Genomic DNA, 17,014 nt, shown 5'->3' with positions numbered 1-17,014 from the left:
AGTTTATTCCAGGGATTCAGAATCAGTTAGCAGACAATCTCTCTCCGGATCACCAACAGATCCACGAATGGGAGATTCATCCCCAAATACTAAACACTTACTTCCAAAAATGGGGAACACCACAAATAGACCTATTTGCAACAAAAGAAAACGCAAAATGCCAAAACTTCGCATCCAGATACCCACAGGATCAGTCTCAGGGCAAGCGTTATGGATGAGTTGGTCAGGGATATTTGCATACGCTTTTCCCCCTCTCCCACTCCTTCCATATCTGGTAAACAAATTGAGTCAAAACAAACTCAAACTCATACTAATAGCACCAACTTGGGCAAGACAACCTTGGTACACAACACTACTAGACCTCTCAGTAGTGCCTCATGTCAAACTACCAAACAGACCAGATCTGTTAACTCAACACAAACAACAGATCAGACACCCAAATCCAGCATCGCTGAATCTAGCAATTTGGCTCCTGAAGGCTTAGAATTCGGACATCTAGACCTCACACAGGAATGTATGGAGGTCATAAAACAAGCTAGGAAACCAACCACAAGACATTGCTATGCATATAAGTGGAAAAGATTTGTTTGTTACTGCCATAATAAACAAATACAACCCTTACACGCATCTGCTAAAGACATCGTCAGCTACCTACTGTACTTACAAAATTCAAATCTAGCTTTATCATCCATTAAAATACATCTCACTGCAATTTCAGCTTATCTGCAAATTACGCACTCAACATCACTATTTAGGATCCCAGTCATAAAGGCTTTTATGGAGGGTCTGAAGAGAATTATCCCACCAAGGACGCCACCAGTCCCTTCGTGGAACCTTAACATTGTCTTAACACGGCTCATGGGTCCACCGTTTGAACCCATGCACTCATGTGAGATACAATACTTAACATGGAAAGTAGCATTTTTAATTGCCATCACATCTCTAAGAAGAGTAAGTGAGATACAAGCATTTACCATACAAGAACCCTTTATACAGATACACAAGCATAAAGTGGTTTTACGAACAAATCCTAAGTTCTTACCAAAAGTCATATCACCGTTCCAGTTGAATCAAACAGTAGAACTACCAGTGTTCTTTCCAGAGCCAGATTCTGTAGCTGAAGGAGCACTACATACATCAGACATCAAAAGAGCGTTAATGTACTACATTGACAGAACAAAACAAATTTGAAAAACAAAACAATTGTTCGTTGCTTTCCAAAAACCTCATACGGGAAACCCAATATCCAAACAAGGCATTGCTAGATGGATAGTTAAATGCATTCAAACCTGTTATCTCAAAGCAAAAGAGAACTGCCTAGAACACCAAAGGCACACTCAACTAGAAAGAAAGGTGCTACCATGGCCTTTCTAGGAAACATTCCAATGACTGAAATATGTAAGGCAGCCACATGGTCTACGCCTCATACATTTACCAAGCACTACTGCGTGGATGTGTTAACAGCACAACAAGCCACAGTAGGACAAGCAGTACTACGAACTTTGTTTCAAACAACTTCAACTCCTACAGGCTGAATCACCGCTTTTGGGGAGATAACTGCTTACTAGTCTATGCAAAGCATGTGTATCTGCAGCTACACATGCCACCTAACCCAATGGTAGGTCGCTCCCCCTGCCGCTGCAGCTCCACCAGCCCAGGCTCCTGAGACCTCCTAGCAAGCCCAGCGAATTCACAGTAAGTACCCACCGCCCAGCCCCTCGCCCTGCCCCGCGCTACTCACCTCCTCTCCTGCTTCTCTTCATCATCTCTGATGATCTTCCTCTGTGCTCTTCTGTATTCTTCATCTGTACTCTTCTTTCTTCCCTGCTCCCCGTCTTCTGTCTTCATCTGTGTTCTTCTCCTGTGTGCTTCTTTCTCTCTCCTCTGCACCGCGACCTGCGTGTGCTTTCTTCTTCCGTGTCCCTCTTCTTGGCTCTTCTCTCTGCTGCTCGTCGCTCCTCTTCTTCTTTACCTTCTTCTGTGATCTTCTCTCTTCTGATCTTCCGCTCCTCTTCTTCTTTACCTTCTTCTGTGATCTTCTCTCTTCTGCTCTTCTCTCTTCTGCTCTTCTCTCTTCTGCTCCTCTTCTTCTTTCACCTTCTTCTTGGATCTTCCCGCGTCTGCCCTCCTGCTCCTGACTCATCTCTCTGACCTCCCTCACTCGCCACCCCCTCTGTAACGCCCCTATCTACCTATCTTTCTATCTTTCTCCCTCACTCGCCACCTCCTCTGTAACCCCCCCATCTTCCTATCCTTTTACCCTTCTATCTCTCACCCTCACTCACCTCCACCTCCACCTCTGTAACCCCCTATCTTCTATCTCTCACCCTCACTCACCTCCACCTCTGTAACCCCCCTCCCCTATCTTCCTAACTTTCCTCCTAAACTTTCTTCCTAAACTCCCCGCCACCCTTAACCCCCCCTATCTTTTCTCCCCTCTACCTGTCCCCCCTCCCTCTGCTTTCCCGCCGCCACCTCCTGCACGCCCCCGCCTCCCCAAGCTCCCATTCGTCGCCCCACTCCCATCCCCCGCCCCCAGCTGACCCCTCCCCCCCCCTCCCTCTTATGGCAGCCGCTGCGCGACCGCATGTGAATCTGCAGCGTCTCATGCCACGAACAGATGTACATTTGACATTTTCCATATATATATATATATATATACTTTCCAGTGCCACTTGCTGTGAAATCTAATCTCTGTGGTCTCATCATTCTATTATTTTTTTTGACAGATGTTTCCTGTATGACTAAATAAATAGTTATGTCTGACTGTTTCCCGTTCCACCCCCAGGTGGCATGCGTTGTCTGCTCGTGTTTTGGACTTTTAAAATCCATAAAGAAATTTTCGTATTTGCTGCTATTTGGGACCCAGAAAACTATTATACATGCTCATGTTACTGCTCGACTTGACTATGCCAGTGCTCTTTACTGGAGGTTTAGGGCTTACCAGCTGAAGAGACTTCAGCTGGTTCACAGTGCCGCTGCTTGGATGTTATTGAAGAGTGCCTATCCACCATCATCTTAAGGAGTTGCGTTGGTTGCCAATCAAGGAGAGTATACGGTTCTAAGGACTGCTTTTGACCCATAGAGTGTTCTGCCAGACCGGCTCTGCATATCTGGCCTTATCTTCCGGAGGCAACCTTTCGCTCCCAGTAGCGGCTCGCAGGGAGGGAAAAGGGGCGGGGTGATGTGGTGTTTGGCAGGGGTGGAGGGGAGAAACAACAAAACAAAAAAAATTACAAAAAACTTGAACACGCCCTGCTGCCCCTTGGCAAGTGGCGGCCCGTCCTCTAGGGCAGAGGGGCCATGCCCCCCACCTTTTGCTCCTCATGAAGAGTGTCTGTCAAGCTGAACAAAGGTCAGACTGACAGACACTCTCCATGTTCAACTCAGGCAGCCAGGAGCAGACATGTGCGATTTGTGCAGACTCCTGGCTGCCTGAGCTGAACTTTGCTGGGCTGAGGAGGTAACAGCTCCTATGGGCGTGACCTCCTCGGCTCAGCAAAGGTGCCTCGAGGCCCTTCCCTGGGTGACGAGGAAAGTGTCACCAATTGACACTCTCCCTGGGCGCTTCAGTTTAAGCCCTGAAGCACCCAGGGCGAGTGTCAATCAGTGACACTTCGTCACAGAGTGGGGTGGGGTCAGCAGTCTCACTGACCCCATCCCACTCTGTGACGAGGCTGGGACTGCTGCCTTCCCTCATTGGCTGGAGGGAAGGCAGCAGTCCCAACCCTTCTGGGACCTGGAGGCTGAAGGTAGGTAAGTGTGTGTGTGTGTGTGTGTGTGTGTGTGATGTTTTAAATTGAATGTTTATGCGTGAGTACATGTTTGAGTGTTATGGGTGTTGTTAATGGATGTGCGTGCGTGCGTGTGTGTGTAAAAGAGTGAGTGTGTGCTATCTTTCAAAATTAATGTTTGGTGCGTGCATGTTTGAATGGTATGAGTGTTGTTAATGGATCTGCGTGTGTGCGTGTCTGTGTGTGAAAGAATGAGTGTCTGTGTGTGCCTCCCGCCCACCCCCTCCCTCCTAAAGCTGCCCGCCACCACTGCCCTTGGCTCAGCTTTTGGTAGTAGCGGGCAGGGAGAGTAAACAAAGGTTAATCCGGGAGGCGTGTCCGGTAATAAACTCAAACGAATTTGAAGCTATTCCAGTTGTGCGGCGGAGTCAACAGCAAACACGTGACGAAGCCTGTCCAAACAGAGTGCCAGCCATACTGCACGCCCATGGAGCGGGTGTCTGCCAAGAGAGGTGCCCCTGGCATTCGGGTTCCTGACCTGAGAGGGCCGCGACAGCAGGATTAGAACTGTCGCTTTTTTTCTCTGCCCGGGAACATCACATTTCATGTGCCAGTCTGCCCCTTGCAAAGATAACTCACGCCACATGTGCGGAAAAAATGTAAAATCAGTGGAAAAAATTAACACAGTATGTGAGGAAATGTCAAATTTACGGGGAACATCTGCAAAATCGTCGGTGAAAAAGCGACCTTTTAAATGTTTGCGTTATATATGCGAAAAATCAAACCAAATACTTTAAAGTGCACCCAGGAAATCATGCGATACCAAAGAGACATCGTTTGAAAAGGTGTTTAATTACCTTAAATCTGCTTAACAAACAAACAACAGTCTGCATTGAAGAAATACGTTGTGTTATTTTCACACTCCATTTCAAATGAATGGCATGTTATATGATTTATATATTAAGTTCAGGTAACATGTTTTTGCTTTTAACATGCTTTTATTTGATTTCTAATCTTTTCTTCCTTTTAAACTCTGATTTAAACGCACACGCTTGCTCTTTATCTTCAAAGCCCCCACACTCCCTTATTAAACATAGATTTTATAGTGTATTGGAATGGCTTGGCGTGTTTTCCTACTAAGTCTAATACACTTGGAAAAGTTATTTCAAGTCATGATAAACGTTTAGAAAAGTCCACTAAGGCTAACTTATTGGGGGATAGATGTATGCATGTAGGCACACGCTGATGAAGCCAATGGAAGGACTATTTTAAAATGTCTGCTGGTGAGGGAATCCTTTTTACAAATTGTGAGGCTGGCTGGATGCATTGCTTTGTTATAGTGGTCCACAGGTTCCAGGAACTGCTAAACTTTCTGTGCATGGTAACGTCTGTTATTTCTGCTAGACCAGGCTGCCTTTCCATGAGGTTAGGTAAGCCTTCGGTCGCTAAGGTGTAGCGGTGCTCATTTAATTAGAAAAGCCTGGTTACGGGTTTTTGCGGAGCACACGCGTGGCAAATTTGTATTTTGCTTTATTTCTGAAAATACTGGTACCGTTCCTCCTGATAGACTCACTGGCACAATAAAGACTGTTATCTGCAAACTTTATTGAAAATTCCTTTGTGATGATTCTGGCTATCTTTAACCATGATTCTTGCCATTGGCCACAGATAGTCACAGATGTTTCAACGGGACGGTCACAGATCCATGGACAAAGCAGCTTTAAGATGATTTTAAAATCTTTATTTAAAAAAATAAAGTAACACAAATAGCTGCTGTTCCTGTACATGGCAAAAGCCAGTTTACTTTGCCTTTCTCCCCACTTGTATATATAATGTATTGCATTATAGTTGCACTTCTACAGCGTTTCTTACCCTGAAGCTCATTGGTGGAAGGCAGGCGTGCTGCTTCATAGAGGTGCTATGGGTGAAAGATTGGGTGCCAGGCACGTTACCCTGGGGGTAGAATGTTTATGTGATCTGGAGTTGAACTCGCGTCACGTTTGGTCACTGCCTATATGTCTGATTTAGGCGTAGGGCGCTTAAGCCTTAGATGCTGGTGCAGGGATGGCTAGTGTAGTGCAGCTTACCTAGACACTCTCGTGGTGTTGTGCCTGTATTGCAGAAACTGCTAAAATCTTGTTCAGTTGTAATTGTTCTCTAGCGCCCAAACAATGGGAAGTTTCAGGACTCCCTCCTGCACATCACATCATTAACCCGGAAGAGCATCAAGATGTTTGTCTTTGTTCTGCTTCTGGAGGTACTAAAATGATGAAACACACCTTTTGAAGGCGCTCTTTTGAGGAATTATGGTACAATGTGTTGTAATACTCTTTGATTGGAGTTGTGTTAAACTCAATAAATCCTATGTGGCAATTAGGCAGTTGAGTAGACGCCTTCAGCTCGGAGGCCTTTTTCTATGTACTAGTCCTTTCTTCTTGCGTGAGAGCCTTCAGTGATTAGGTCACTGATATGCTTGCCAATCGGAGTGTGAATAGGAGCTTCCATTTGATCCCCTTAGGATGTGATGCTGCATAAGTCCCAGTGATGGTGTGATATCTGGCAGGCATCCCTTAGCAATTGGAGAGTGGTCTGATGATCTACATGGCAGATCTAGGCTGCCCATTTCCCTGATGTGCGCAAACAATCGGTCCCATGGGTGTGATGGGAGTGTATGAAGGCTTTCTGAGTCAGAGTTAAATGCTTTCAGAAAGTAGGTTCAGGTCCCTTTTAGGCGGAACTGGGTCTAAAGAGAATCCCAAGAATTGAATCAGTAGTCCCGCTGCCTATCCTGTGCTACTGACAGGTGATCTCTTAGGGTGGCAAGAATACTCTTTTTCCTATTCCTGGGAGCCTAGAGGCAGCAACGTGTTTAACATCCCTGGATGGGAGCAGTAAATGGTCAGACATGCTGGTCACTTTTATGGTCACCAATGTGTGAATGGCTTGGGCACTGGTCCTCGATGGCCCAGTGTAAGCATCATAGTTTGTTCTTTTTCCAAGGTGGTCCACTCTAAAGGAGTTACAAGGGGATATGAAGTACAATCGCTTCTCTAAGGAGATTGGTCTTATTTCACAGTTGATGGGTGTAAGCAGAACATGAAATCTTGTGAGGAAAGGAGTTTGGATGACCTAGTAGTCTTGGTGTAGGAAATAATCCCAATAAATAAGGTGATAACCTGTCTGGCTACCTCTACTTTGCAGTCACGCCATTAGAGTTGATGACGATAAAGGTCTGTGTTCTGGAATGAACCTTGAGAGACCCATGACATTGGACAGTGTATGTGGGGATAATCCCCATAGTTGGAGTCTCCTTGTGGGATTCCACTGAGATTGCAGCCCTCATCCAAAAACGAATTCCTGAACAAAGGAAAAGTGAGTTGGATGTGCCTGTGATCTGAGGGGATAAGTGAGATTTCGTGAGCCATTTTCTTTGCTGTAAAATATTAACTGGAAATACTCATTCAGTGGAATAAGGCAAGGGGGGATTGCATTTGGGAAGCACTGATCTGCACACACCCACGCTGAAGGCCACCGGCCCTATCTCCGTGCCACTCGCCATATCCCGTGACACCACCACCGTTTAAGGTCCTCTGAGTTCTGTCTTAGTTGGACGGAGAACTTCATCGTGGCCTAGAGATTTCACAATACGTAGGGGCACTAGGAGTGAACCAGCCACTCAAGCGCTATGCCAGTCCACCACACTGCTAGCCACTGTGGCTCAGACTTTAATCTATTTCAAACAAGGCCCCGTGGCTCTATAAGAAAGAATAGCTGCTCTCTCAGGCATACGCGCTTCATCTGCAAACACTTGCATTACTTGTAACTCTGTTTTGTATGTTTTCTGCTGTGGTGCCTGATCGTTTTTGCTCTTATTCTAGAATAACGAGGAGCTGGAAGTGGAGTTTTACATTGAGAAAAGGTAAGTCCATCTTGCAAATAAAACCTCTAATTTACAATGAGTCCAACTCACAATTCTTTCTCCAGTGTCAGAAAGTGGTACTTTATATTTAGGTAGGTGATGCCACAGCCAACAAAAACTTTTCTTAATAAAAGGGGACTAACAATTTAGGATGTCATATCTTTTAAAAAAATAAGTGGATAAAAAACACAAAATAGTAAAGTGCTTCGGATTTCGAGGTCACACCGACCTTTTCAGATTTATTAACATTTGTTAGGGAAGGTGATGGGCACCATGAGCCAGTCGAGGCTTTGCCTGTCACATGTCACAGGCCCTCCTCACACTTAACAATGTTCTAAATTATATATTGCGCTCTGTCGCCCCCCTGACTATCAACATGGGATGCGTGTGTATTGTGCATTTGCTTCTTTGCCCAGAATTTTACTTGCGTCTTCGTTTCTTTATCTCTTTAACAGCACATCTTCTTTATAATATTCCAAACAAACCTATCCTAGCGGTTTGTTACTTTACGCTCTCTCTGTGCCTTCTATTTATCCTGAAGTTTCTAAAGATATGAGACTCACTTGAATTACCCCATCTTACACAGTTCCTATTGACTGATTGCAGGTCATACTGAAAACTGCCTCCCCTGTCTTACATTTGTCTGCATAGCAAACACTCTGAGAGGTAATGGGTCCACTTCTGTTGTTTCATTTAAAGGACCAGTGTGTTTAAATGATGGCCATTATTTATTGCTCAAAATACTTTTAGGCCTGGCTTGACAGCGCCTGCTGTCGCTGCCCTTATGTAATTGACATAAAGACAGCTTGCAATGGCCCTGCTGGGAGAGGGTCTTTGGCTCCCCCCATACATTCATTCCTTCGAGTACAATGGATTGGACAGAGGTTATGTGCATCATCTGATGAAGAGTGCTTGATTTGCACATTTTGCCAGGTGGGAAAATATATGCTCAGCACAGCAGGACTGAGTTGGTTATTATTACAAGCCAATGAACAAGGATATAGGTATGACTGATGTATTTTTTAATGCTACAACAAAGACAAAATCCATTTATATTTATTTTGAAAAGCATACAGCACTAAAGGGTGATTGCTACCACACTGTGTGAAAGGCTGTAGACAGGCATCTTCCTGCATGAAATACCTTACAATAACATAGTAGGCAACAGGTTTGCTGTTTTGCTGTTGACTATCCCTCATGCAAATCCCTGAGGTAAAAGATTTTCACAGTGATAAACTTTGTTAACTTACAAGAGATTGAATATTGTATTGCAACTGCAGTTTTGTATAAAGTTTATTTTATGACTTCATGCCTGATGGTCGCCGTGTGGATAAGCTTTTGCTGAATTCAGTGCTCCTATTTGGTTATGGTGACAAGACACTGATAAAGGCAATTGGACTTAATGGTTCATTTGGGAAAGCTATGTGAGATGAGGGAGCACTGCCCTGTTTGTAATGAAGTATGACAAAGGCAGTAGGTCTAACTTGTGAAAAACTTTCATGAAACCTGGAAGGATTGTTATTACCTTTTGTTGAAGCCTGCATGCAGTCAGATGTTACGGAATCCCACAGATTACTGTAGTAGGCTAGGGTTTTAGCATCTGTTGAGCCCCCCGACAAACCTTCCGGGATGAAAATTTGCAACGTAATAATCCTTTTTAAGACTTTTAGAGAGGGGTTTTATATTATTTTTACAACTGTAATAGTGTGAATATTTGCACTTTTAGGACTGTATGCTCGATGATGATTTCTAGTTTATGTTCAATACAACAGGATTAAGTTGGGCAAGTCAATAATCAAGGAAATAGGCACAGCCAGTACGCCCGACATTTATCTTATGGAAAGCACGTATTAAGGTTATCAGGCGTTTAAGGGTGGATTAGTATTGCACTGCGTTAAAAGCTGTACACAGGTATTGTGTTGCAAGCAGTCTCCCAGCTTACCATAGTAGACAATGGTTTTGCTGTTTGTTACTCCCTCAGACAAAACCCTTGCTAGCCCATAGGGAGGTTTTATATTGCTTTTTTTTTTTTTAGTCCTCATTTATGACAAAAAAGTGGGAGGTACCATTCATGCATCCGTACTGAAGCCCGAACCCCATAAGGGGTTAGCCTCTTGAGGCCGACCTCAACCAACAAATGGAAGAAAAAAAACAGTAAGAGCGCTCCCAGCCCTTGATTCCTCCTTGTTGATGTTTGTCATTTAATCATAGGACCACCATAGGTTCATCGTCAGGGCAGTTTAGTGCTAACACTTAGAAGCAGAGGAGGGGCTAGCTAGGTAGGAGGAGAAGAAAGGTTCCCACATTTTGACTTGTTTTTCCGAACCATTAACACAATCTAGGTTTCCAGTCCTTTTTAGCACGTGTAACCAGTCCATGTAAGTAGGAGGGGACTTAGTTAACCAGTTAACACAGATTTCTGTACATGCAATTAGTAACAGCTGAAAAATGGTGTGGGCCTGGAGCTTTGCCTCTTGGACCTTCCCCTACCCCTTCCTATGTGCCAAATGTCGCCAATGTCAGGCTTTCCTTTATTTCTCTTTTCATTATAGTTGAGAAGGTCTTACCCACGTCTTCCCAGAAGGTTTGGCTTTCCGGACACTGCCTCAGAAAATGCACCTCATCTGAATCTTCCAGAGCACACTTCAGACAGGAACTCTTCCTCTGACCTCCTAGGTTCATCAGTTTTTTTCGGTGACCATTAGGCCCTGTGCACTGTAAACAAGTGGTTTCTTCTGAGAGGTGCAGCCTTGACAGCAAACCAAAATGTGCGCTTTGATGCTTGCGAAAGATGTAGGATTTCGGAGGAAGGCAGGTCCATTTTCCAAACAGCTTCTGGCAGTAAGAGGGGGCCATCCTCTGCTTGAACCAGAGCCTAGTACCATTTCAATACCTCCTTCTTTAACTCCCATATGCATTGTAAATCCTTTTCCCATTTCATTCTGAGTCCCAAATCCGATTTCCCTTGTAGCCAGCTTACTATTTGAAGGTATTTAATTGTGGATAACCTGTTATTGGTACAGCTGGCTAAGCAGTCCCATGAAAGCAAAAAGTCCCCAGTCACCAATTGTCCCCATCGTGTTACACCCCGGTCCATTAGTGGATGAGCCAATGCATCTTGAAAGCATTCCAGTGTCCCGGGGGAATTCCAGATTGGGGCCATCTCACTGTAATATGGGATTCCTAGAATTCTTCTCACCTGAAACAATACTCTTCAGGCTGCGTTTAGCACTATGAGTCTAACTTTTTTGTAGTACTTTGAGTGACCAAATTTCAAAAGAAAATAACTGCCCGTCTCCCACAAGGCTTCTGTTAATGCATGCAGCCAGGGGGATGCCTTCTGATAGTCCTTAGAGAGTAATAACCTGATGTTTTTCAATTGAAAATCCCAACAGTATAATTGGAAATCTGGGAGAGCTATCCCCCATAATATCTTTTTACATAACTTCTTCCAAGTAATTCTTGGAGTTTTGTGTGCCCAGACAAAACCATAGATTTCCCCCTGAAGCTTTTTAAACCACTCAGCCCTAAAATGTAAAGGCTAGGCGTTAAAAGTAAAAGTACATTTATGCAGAATTATTGTTTTAATTAAATTAGTTCTCCTTAGAATAGAGAGCGGGAAATAAGCCTATAAATTTGGGAGTCTCTTCCCTTCTATCATGAGTCTAGTGAAATTTACCTGTGCCATGTTTCCCAGATTCTTCACCTCTCTAACTCCCAAATATCCAGTTTCCTCCTCTTCTAACGGATTGTGCACCGGACCATTCCGAGTCATCAATTCGGATTTGTCAACGTTAACTAAGTATCCAGAGTTGTTTCCAAAGTCATTTAAAGTATCTAAAATTGCTGGGAAAGAGCTTTAAAAGTATTTTGTATAAATCATCAGGTCATCTGCGTAGAGGGCTTTTTTTTTACCCAGCCATGATACTGAAAAGGTAAAATCCTCTGGTCTTGCCTGATCCTCGTAGCTAGTGGTTCAATATAAAGATTAAACAACAAAGGGAATAGGGGGCATCCTTGGTGTGCCTCTTCCTACTTGAAAGTGTGGTGTGAAATTACCATTAACTAAAATCCTTGCAGAAGGGGATTTATAAATTGTATTTATTAGTTTATGAAAGTTGCCTCCTAAATCGTTCTGCTTGACCACTGCCTGCAAAAAGGGCCAGCTCACTTTGATCACTGCTTGCAAAAAGGGCCAGCTCAGTCCATCACACGCCTTAGCGGTGTCGATGGTCATTATAGAAAGAAAGGAGTTAGTATCTATTGCCACGTTAATTGCAGAAACCAAATAATGAATCAATCACCCTAAATGCCTGTCTCTCATAAAGCCTTTCTGATTGCCATGTACCAGCCTTCCCATCACTGCATCTAGCCTTTTTGCCAGTAATTGTGCAAACATTTTGTAATCATTATTAAGCAGCGATTTAGGGGGTCATTATGACCCTGGCGGAAGGCGGAGAACCGGCGGTAAGACCGCCAACAGGCTGGCGGTCTTACTTGGTGGAATTATGACCATGGCGGTTACCGTCATGGTCATCCGCCGGTTCTCCGTTCCGCCCGCCAGGGCGGAGACGTCCGCTGGGCTGGAGACCTGGGTCTCCAGCCCGGCGGGCGTCACTATACTGCCGGCGGTATTTTAACACGGCTTACCGCCATGAAATCCATGGCGGTAAGCACTATCAGTGCCAGGGAATTCCTTCCCTGGCACTGATAGGGGTCTCCCCCACCCCAACTCCCTCCCCCACCACCCCTGCCACCCCCCACAGGTGGCAGGGGCCCCCTCCCCACCCCGACCACCAACATCACATCACCCATATCCACACGACACGCACGCAGGCACCACCTACACACTTACACGCACACACGCCGACATACATGGCTACATCCACACACACAGTCATACACGCACACCCACATTCAAACATACACGCACACATCCATACAGACATACCCACGGACATACACGCACTCATTCCCATACACTCAACACCCCCGCAAGCATACACGCACTCACACACCCCCTCTACATACACACACGCACACCCCCATGCACCCACACAACACACAACACCCCCCAACCCCTCCCCTCATGGACGATCGACTTACCTGGTCCGACGATCCTCCGAGAGGGGACGGGAGCCATGGGGGCAGATCCGCCGACACCACACCGCCAACAGAACACCGCCACGGCGAATCGCAGGACGTGATTCGCTGGGCGGTGTTCTGTTGGCGTGGCGGTGGAGGTGGAGCAACCTCCACTTCCCCGCCTCCCGCCAGTATGGCTGTTGGCGGCTCTCCGTCCGTAAAAGGACGGACAGCTGCCAACGGTCATAATAGGCTGAGCGGCAAACCGCCAACACTGGCGGTCTTCCGCACGGCGGTCCCTCTGCGGTCTTTCAAAAAGACCGCTGAGGTCAAAATGACCCCCATAGTCTGTATGACTTGCAGTTCTTTGGATCTTTATTCGGTTTTAAGATTAAAGTTATTATAGCTTCATTCCAGGATGCTGGGACAGGAGAGGCTTCTATAAACAGGGCATTCATTAAGTTAGTTAGAACAGGGGAAAGCTCCTCTTTGAACACCTTGTATAGCTCGCTGGTTATGCCGTCCAGGCCGCGTGACTTCCCATTCTGTTCCACCAATTATCCTCTCTACGTCTGTTGTATTGATCTGCTGTTTGAGGTATTGCTGCGTATCTTGGTTTAGTGTGGGAAGGACATCCTCCCTAAACCATTTATCTGTTTCCTCTTCCCAAGCTAGAACATCATCATTGAAGAGGTCCTGGAAAAACTAACAAAGGCTCTCTCAGTGTCAGAATCTTCTACAGAACGCTCATTGGTTTTGTTAATCACTATTACCTTGATCAAGTTTCTGGCATTCTCGGTCCTGGCCTTCCACGCTAGTAACCACCCATCCCTCACCATATTCATAATGTGCCAGTTTGCTAGCTTCCCATTTCTTCCTCACCATTCCCGATAAAAATTCCCCAAGGAAGTTCTTATTTTCTTTAATCTGGTTTTGTAAACCCGCTTGTCTGAGGGGTCATTACAACTATCAAGCAAGCAACCCTTGTAGCTCACCAATCTTTAACTCCAGCTTCTTCACTCTATTTTTGGTTTCCTCCCTTCTATGTGTTGCATAGCTGATCAGTCTCCCATGAATAAAGGCCTTATAATTGTCCTACATAATGTCAATTGAGGCAGAACTCTTGTTTAGCTAAAAAAAATTCTATCTTATCTCGCTTCAGAGATTTAATTATCTCTTGCTGTCTGAGGAGTGACCTATCGAGGGTCCATCTAGTGGGAGCAGATGAGCCAGCGAGGAGGAGTTCAGCTTGTACTGCAGAGTGGTCTGAGAGGTGCCCTAGCTGGTGTGTAACCCTTACAAACTTATTCCCCAGTCTGATGTCCGACAAAAAGAAATCAATTGTAGATGCTTGGCCATATTTTTTATAACAGTAAGTGTACTCCTTAGCTTGACCAGCCTCTCGTCTCCAGGGATCTATCAAGCCCATGTTCTTCATTATATGATTCAGGCACTCTCTCATTCTTGGTGAATTAGCTGTAGACCTAGAGGTAGATTTGTCTAGAACAGGGTTTAACAGAACATTAAAGACCCCTCCTATTATTGTAAGGTTCCTATTCTCGGCTAAGTGATTGTAAAGCTCTGTAAGAGGAGCTGGGTCATCCATATTTGGACCATAATAGGTTAAAAAAGAGTACCTTATACCATATAATCTAATATTTGTGATCAACCACCTTCCCCTGGGATCTCCAGTGTAGTTCCCCAGATGGCCTTGGACAGATTTCTTTATTATGATTGCCATTCCCTTCACAATACAGTTTTGATCTGTACAGGCAAACTGGTTGAACCATCTATGCCCCTTGCACATTTTTCCCCATTCCTCCTATCGTATGTGTGTTTCTTGTAACAATATAACGTTATCTGAGAGCCTCTAGAATTCTAACATTCTCCTCCTCCTGAGGCCGTTTACATTCCAGGTTAACAGAGGAACAACCTCTTACCCCTTCATCCTGTTCCTGGTACTTCCTCCAGTACATTAGATCGTTGTAGTTGAGGACTATTTTTTTTTCTCCCAAATGCTCCCCACCTGGTGAAAACCTAATCTAGTTATCATACTCACTACCCTACTTCCCCCAATGTGTCCCCCTTAGACCCTCCCTCCCTGGGGAACCCTCCCTTTAACCAAAATGGGTAGTTCATCATACCCTTGAGCACTGCCTCTCAATTAGTGACTTTTTAAATCTGGTTTATCAGCCTCTCAACCTCAGAAGAATCCCTTATGTTGTGTATTGTATTATTCCACATTACCCTCAGGGTAGCAGGAAACCTCAGATGTGGGTGGCACCTAATGATTTTAGCTCCTGAATATATTTACCCAATTCCCACTGCCGGTTTTGGGTTACCCTGGAGATGTCAGATCTTATACTAAAGGATTATCCCCCACTCCTGAAACTTTTTACTTTTAGAAAATAGGAGCTTAAGTTAACCAGGATTTTCCTGGGTATGCCTCTGGTAGGGTTTCTCCTCAAAGTTTTGCAGTGGACTCTGATCCAGAGAAGTTACTAGAACCGGCCTCTCTGCTCTTTATCTAAGACCTGACTTGGTGTTAAAAGATGGCTTCTTGTTTTGAGGAGAGGGAGCCTTCGATATTGCATCCATTAATTTTAACTTTGGTTTTATGCCATCTTGGTTCAACGTGTGCCCTAGGTTCTACACCTCTCCAACACAGAATTTGACTTTATTCCTGCTGATGGTAAGCCCTGCTTTTTCTAATCTTTCCAATACTTTCTCCTATACCCCATCATGTGCTTGTTCATTTTCCCCCCCAAACTAATACATCATCTTGGAAGACTAATGTGTTACTCATGTTGCAGAAAATCTTTTGCATAATCCTCTGTGGAATACTGCAGAAGCAGAGGCTAGGCCAAAAGGCATTCTTACACATTGAAACACCCCCTCAGTTGTAATGAATTATGTTAAGTGTCAGGAATTCCCCGACAGACGCACCTGATGATAAGCATTCGATAAATCCAATGTCGTGAAATACCTCCCTTTCCGAACACTGGCCAACATTTCATTTTTCCTTGGTAACGGGTACCAATCAATCAATATATTGTCATTTAAGTCCCTCAAATCAATGTACATTCGAATTCTCCCATCGGGTTTCTTCGATATAACAACCGGACTCAACCATTCAGATACTTCTATGGGTTCAATTACGTCTTCTCCACATAACCTTTAAAGCTCCTCTTTCAATTTACCTCTTAGTGCCACTGGCACCATTTGTGCTTTGTGCACTTTTGGCACAGCTCCTTTTTTTAAAAATAATTTGATGTTCAAAGCCTTTGAGACTGCTCAGTTTCTCACTAAACAATTTGTGAAACTTTGTCACCCATTTTTCTTCCCTACTTCCTTCTGTTAACAACACTTGTTCCGGATTATTAGGATTCAATATGACCCCAACTGCCCGTTGCTCCTTCCATCCGAGCAACGATCTCCTCCGTTGTACTACATATACTTTTCCATATGTCTATCTGTCCTTAAATGCAAGTTCTGCTTCAAAATATCCTAATATTGGGAGTTTTCCCCCAAAATATCCCTCCAGCTCCACATCTGTAGGGTTAAGCTTATTATTTTTTAAACTTTCCCACACTCGCTCGTCTATCAACGTAAATGGTGAACATGAGTCTGCCCACATATGTAACTGTTTCCTATTCATTTCAATGATACATTTGGGTGGATTGTATTCATCACACATGACACCATGTTGAGTGCACACTAATGCGCTTTCTTCTCCCACGGCCAAAACCTCCAATTCATCATCCTCACTTGTACTACCGTCTTTTGTTTTATTCTCCATTTACCTTTACTATATTTACAGACTTCTTGAATTTGCTTTCATCCGACATCCTGCATACTCTTGCAAAATGTCCTATTTTCCTGCACTTAAAACACCTAGTTATTCATAACTGGACTGTATCTTGCCTCCGCTAAATGTTTGTTACTGCCACATCTGAAGCACTCTTTCCTTTTTCCAGAACCTTCTTCAAACTTATTTGCACCCTTCTTGGTGAACTTCACTTCACTCACTATAGTCTGTCCTTTACTTCCAGAATCTACACTATTCAACTCCCTGACATACTGAGATGTATTCTCCATGTGTCTATCGACCTCAACAGTCTTGTCCAACGTAGGGTTTTTCAAACCTAATAATTTCTCTTGTAGTTTTGTATCTTTCACTGTATTTATGAATTGATCACGAATAATTTCATCATTCAGATCCTTGAATTTGCAAGTTATGGTCAATCTTCGTAAACCATTTACATTCTGGTCTATT

General features: G+C 44.3%; 1 protein-coding gene across 1 annotated transcript in view; it reads left to right on the top strand.

The window, feature by feature from the left end:
- PLA2G4F (phospholipase A2 group IVF) overlaps positions 1-17,014 on the top strand; it is a 218,345-nt gene that overhangs the window by 81,241 nt on the left and 120,090 nt on the right. Inside the window, exon 5 of the mRNA XM_069208777.1 lies at positions 7,613-7,653. Coding sequence (XP_069064878.1) covers positions 7,613-7,653 — 41 coding nt within the window. The remainder of the gene's footprint in view (positions 1-7,612; positions 7,654-17,014) is intronic.

Source organism: Pleurodeles waltl, chromosome 9 (genome assembly GCF_031143425.1).
Source record: "Pleurodeles waltl isolate 20211129_DDA chromosome 9, aPleWal1.hap1.20221129, whole genome shotgun sequence".
NCBI classification, from domain to species: Eukaryota; Metazoa; Chordata; class Amphibia; order Caudata; family Salamandridae; genus Pleurodeles; species Pleurodeles waltl.
The sequence above is the reverse complement of the archived record's forward strand: the minus strand, read 5'-3'. Positions and strand labels throughout refer to the sequence as shown.